Genomic DNA, 4,915 nt, shown 5'->3' on the forward strand with positions numbered 1-4,915 from the left:
GTTCCCCTCCCCCCTCGCGGTCCCGCCCTTTCCACGCCCCTCACCCCGAAACCGCCCTTTTTTTCTAGGGTCCGCCCTCTAGTCCTGAAACCTTCTGATTTCTAACCCTTAGACCCCTTTAGCCCATTGCTAGTATTCACAAATGTTTTCCCACTTGGAGTTTTTGCCTCCTCTTTCCCACTTTTCCTTTTTCCCCTCTTACTTTTTATACTTGTATTTTTCTTTCTCCATCTCTTTTAACTCTAATTTTAGCAAGCTTTCCATCCACCCACATATTGATTTTTGCCTTACCTATCCTCCTTTTTTCCCCAGGATACTTTTTATTATTTTGAAACTCTTACAGCATTGTCTACCACTCTTCACATTTCCTATTCTCAAAGCACTTTATGAGTATTTTCTGAGTTTAATTTTGTTCATGGGGAAATTGAGACTTGCTTTTGGCATCACTGAACCTAGTTCATGTCCTGTAGGCTCTAGGATTCCCCTTGTCCAGATCCATTTTATTTGTACTGGTGACTTTCATCTTCCTATTAGTCATTACTGATTTCATCATAGTTTAATAGGCTTTACCCTTCTTTACTTTATTCCCTCTCCCCACTTTAAGTTTTTTATCTTTTATCTTTAGATCAAGATCACTCCATGGATGAAATGACAGCAGTGGTGAAGATTGAAAAAGGAGTTGGTGGCAATAATGGGGGCAATGGAAATAGTGGTGGTGCCTTTTCTCAGACTCGAAGCAGCAGCACAGGCAGTAGCAGCAGCAGTGGAGGAGGAGGAGGAGGAGGAGGGCAGGTGAGTGATCATCAAGTGGGGAAGGTATTGAGAGGATCTAAATATTCTTAGGTATTGCTTTAATCTTCATAGAAAACATTTTAGGAAAAAAACTAATTTTATAGAAAGAAGTAAGCTTAGGGAGGAAAGTGAGTTGGAGATTCCCTAAGGATGAGAGTTGTAGAAATACCTATAGGTCAGGGTTTTTTGGATTTTTTTCTTTTTTCTTTTTTTGCATTGCTGGGATTGAATCCAGGGCCTCAGACATGCTGGGCATGCAATCTACCACTGAACTATATACCCCCATCCCCAAATATAGGCCAGTTTTTTTTTTTTTTTTTAATCTTGCGCTGCATTGCTGTTTATTTTTTATATATTGCCCCCTAGGCTAGCAGCTAGGTGTCACTAACTCCTTTCCTCTCCTCTATTTTCTGGCCAGGAATCCCAGCCATCCCCTTTGGCTCTGCTGGCAGCAACCTGCAGCAGAATTGAGTCACCCAATGAAAACAGCAACAACTCCCAGGGTCCAAGCCAGTCAGGGGGCACAGGTGAGCTTGACCTCACAGCCACACAACTTTCACAGGGTGCCAATGGCTGGCAGATCATCTCTTCCTCCTCTGGGGCTACTCCTACCTCAAAGGAACAGAGTGGAAACAATACCAATGGCAGCGGTGGCAGTGAGTCTTCCAAGAATCGCACGGTTTCTGGTGGGCAGTATGTTGTGGCTGCCACCTCTAACTTACAGAACCAGCAAGTTCTGACAGGACTACCTGGAGTGATGCCTAACATTCAATATCAAGTAATCCCACAGTTCCAAACCGTTGATGGGCAGCAGCTGCAATTTGCTGCAACAGGGGCACAAGTGCAGCAGGATGGTTCTGGTCAAATACAGATCATACCAGGTGCAAACCAGCAGATCATCACAAATCGAGGAAGTGGAGGCAACATCATTGCTGCTATGCCAAACTTACTCCAGCAGGCTGTACCCCTCCAAGGCCTGGCTAATAATGTGCTCTCAGGACAGACTCAATATGTGACCAATGTACCAGTGGCCTTGAATGGAAATATCACCTTGCTACCTGTCAACAGTGTTTCTGCAGCTACCTTGACTCCCAGCTCTCAGGCTGTCACGATTAGCAGCTCTGGGTCCCAGGAGAGTGGCTCACAGCCTGTCACCTCAGGGACTGCCATCAGTTCTGCCAGTTTGGTGTCATCACAAGCCAGTTCCAGCTCCTTTTTCACCAATGCCAATAGCTACTCAACAACTACTACCACCAGCAACATGGGAATTATGAACTTTACCACCAGCGGATCATCCGGGACCAATTCTCAAGGCCAGACACCCCAGAGGGTTAGTGGGCTACAGGGATCTGATGCCTTGAATATCCAACAGAACCAGACATCTGGAGGCTCACTGCAAGCAAGTCAGCAAAAAGAGGGAGAACAAAACCAGCAGACACAGCAACAACAAATTCTTATTCAGCCTCAGTTAGTTCAAGGGGGACAGGCTCTTCAGGCCCTCCAAGCAGCACCATTGTCAGGGCAGACCTTTACAACTCAAGCTATCTCCCAGGAAACCCTCCAGAACCTCCAGCTTCAGGCTGTTCCAAACTCTGGTCCCATCATCATCCGGACACCAACAGTGGGGCCCAATGGACAGGTCAGTTGGCAAACTCTTCAGCTGCAGAACCTCCAAGTTCAGAACCCACAGGCCCAGACAATCACTTTGGCCCCAATGCAGGGTGTTTCCTTGGGGCAGACCAGCAGCAGCAACACCACCCTTACACCCATTGCCTCAGCTGCCTCCATCCCTGCCGGCACTGTCACTGTGAATGCTGCTCAGCTCTCCTCCATGCCGGGCCTCCAGACCATTAACCTCAGTGCACTGGGTACTTCAGGAATTCAAGTGCACCAACTTCCAGGCTTGCCATTGGCTATAGCAAATGCCCCAGGTAAGGTTTTCAGTCTTTTGCGTTCATCTGTCTTATCTGTTTTTGTGTCACTTGTAATTGAACCCAGGGGCATTCTACCATTGAGCTGCATGCCCAGCCCTTTTTATTTTCATTTTATTTTTTCTTGTTGGTATTGGGGATTAAACCTTGGGCACTTTACCGCTGGGCTATATCCCAATGGTAAAAATATTTATTTTTTATTTTGAAACAGCGTCTGGATAACATTACTGGGGGTCTTGATGGGCTTAAGGTATGCACTGTTGTACCCAACTAAGGACCATTACAAGGGCGATAGGTGATGGTGGCCTTGAAAAACCACTCTAACTTATTTATTTATTTTTGTAGTGCTAGGGGTTGAATCTAGAGCCTTGTGCAGGCTAGGCAAGCACTTTACCACTGAGCTACACCCCCAACTCTCCTTTTTATTTTTCATTTGAGACAAACTTACCAAGTTGCCCATGCTGACCTCAAACTTGTGATTCTCCTGCCTCAACCTCCTGAGTAGCTGGGATTGTAGGCATGTATCACTATGCCAGGCAATCTTTTGCACTTATTAGGAAGTAATTCTTGGCTTAACTGAAACTGTTGAGTTAAAGAAGGGAATAGAATCCGGGTGCAGTGATGCACACTTGTGATCCCAGAGGTTTGGGAGGCTGAGGCAGGAGGATAGCCAATTCAAAGCCAGTGTTAGCTTTGTGACATCCTAAGCAATTTATCAAGAACCTTATCTCCAAATACAAAGTAAACAAAAATGCTGTGTATATTTCTTAGTGGTTAAGCACCCCTGGGTTCAGTCCCTGGTACCAAAAAAAAAAAAAAAGGTAGGGGGAGAATAGAACCTTTTGGGGGTAACACTTTCTCAAGGACTAATCATTTAGGCAAATGAATTAGAAAAGTAACAGTGTCTGGGCCCTGTGGTGCACTCCTGTAATCCAAGAGACTAGGGGAGACTTGAGTCAGGAGGATCAAAAGTTAGAAGCCAGCCTCAGCAATTTAGTGAGGCCTTATGCAATTTAGTGAGACTTATCTCAAAGTAAAAATAAAAAAAGGCTGGGGCCACGTGCAGTGGTGCACACCTGTGATCCCAGTGGCTTGGGAGGCTGAGGCAGGAGGTTTGAAAGTTCAAAGCCAGCCTTGGCAAAAGTGAGGCAGTAAGCAATTCAGTGAGACCCTGTCTCTAAAAAAATTCAAAATAGAGCTGGGGATGTGGCTCAGTGGTGAGTGCCTCTGAGTTAAATCCCCGATATGAAAAAAAAAAAAAAAATGGTGGGGCTGGGGATGTGGCTTAGTGGTTGAGCACCTCTGGGTTCAATCCTTGATACCAAAACAAAAAGAACTGTCTCTCCTCACACTAAAATATATTTTAAATAAGCTTCCTAGATTAATCTGCTAATTTCCTAGATAGGGAATAACTTCTTAGACTGCTTTGAAAATACCATGTATGTTTGGAGAGGGAGGAGAAAGAAAAGGAGTGAGGTCAGAAATGGAGTAGGGAGGTAGGGTTGAGAGGGGTTAGGAATAACAGCATTAAAAGAAAGATATATATATTGTAATGTATATTAAATCAGTTGACCACAATATTTAGTCTTTCTCATTTTATCTTTCGGTACTGGGGATTGAACCCAAGGCTACATTCCCAGGCCTTTTTTAAATTTTGAGATAAGGTCTCACTAAGTTGCTTAGGACCTTGCTAAATTGTTGAGGCTTACCTCTAATTTGCAATTCTTCTACTTCAGTCTCCAAGAATCATTGGGGTTCAGGTGTGTACCACTGCACCTGGCTTAATAGTTAAAAGTCTTTTCATTTTGAATTGTTGCACTGTTGGTTAGTTTGAAATTAAAAACATACACACAAAATAAGATTAAAGTCTATTGAGAATTTATCTTTTTCTTTCTTTTTTGTGGTGCTGGGGATCAAACCCAGGACCTTATTCGTACCATGCCAGCACTCTACCACTGGGCCCTGTGGTGCACTCCTGTAATCCAAGAGCCACATTTTCAGTGTCCCCCCGCCCCCCTTTTGATTTTTATTTTTGAGACAGGGTCTGGATAAGTTGCTTAGGGCCTGACTAAATTGCGGAGGCTGGCCTTGAACTTGTGATCTTCCTGCCTTAGCTTCCTGAGTCACTGGGATTATAGGCATGTACCACTGTATCCAGGTCCCTCCCCACTTTTTTTTTTTTTTTTTTATAT

General features: G+C 44.5%; 1 protein-coding gene across 2 annotated transcripts in view; it reads left to right on the forward strand.

The window, feature by feature from the left end:
• The window catches only part of Sp1 (Sp1 transcription factor), a 45,411-nt gene that overhangs the window by 2,072 nt on the left and 38,424 nt on the right, over positions 1-4,915 (forward strand). Inside the window, exons 2-3 of one of the 2 annotated variants that reach the window (XM_015493540.2) lie at positions 626-792; positions 1,211-2,723. In XM_015493540.2, the coding sequence (XP_015349026.1) occupies positions 626-792; positions 1,211-2,723 (1,680 nt within the window). The remainder of the gene's footprint in view (positions 1-625; positions 793-1,210; positions 2,724-4,915) is intronic. The other variant, XM_048802818.1, reaches the window with a different exon arrangement.

This window comes from Marmota marmota, unplaced genomic scaffold (genome assembly GCF_001458135.2).
Source record: "Marmota marmota marmota unplaced genomic scaffold, marMar, whole genome shotgun sequence".
Classification (NCBI taxonomy): Eukaryota; Metazoa; Chordata; class Mammalia; order Rodentia; family Sciuridae; genus Marmota; species Marmota marmota.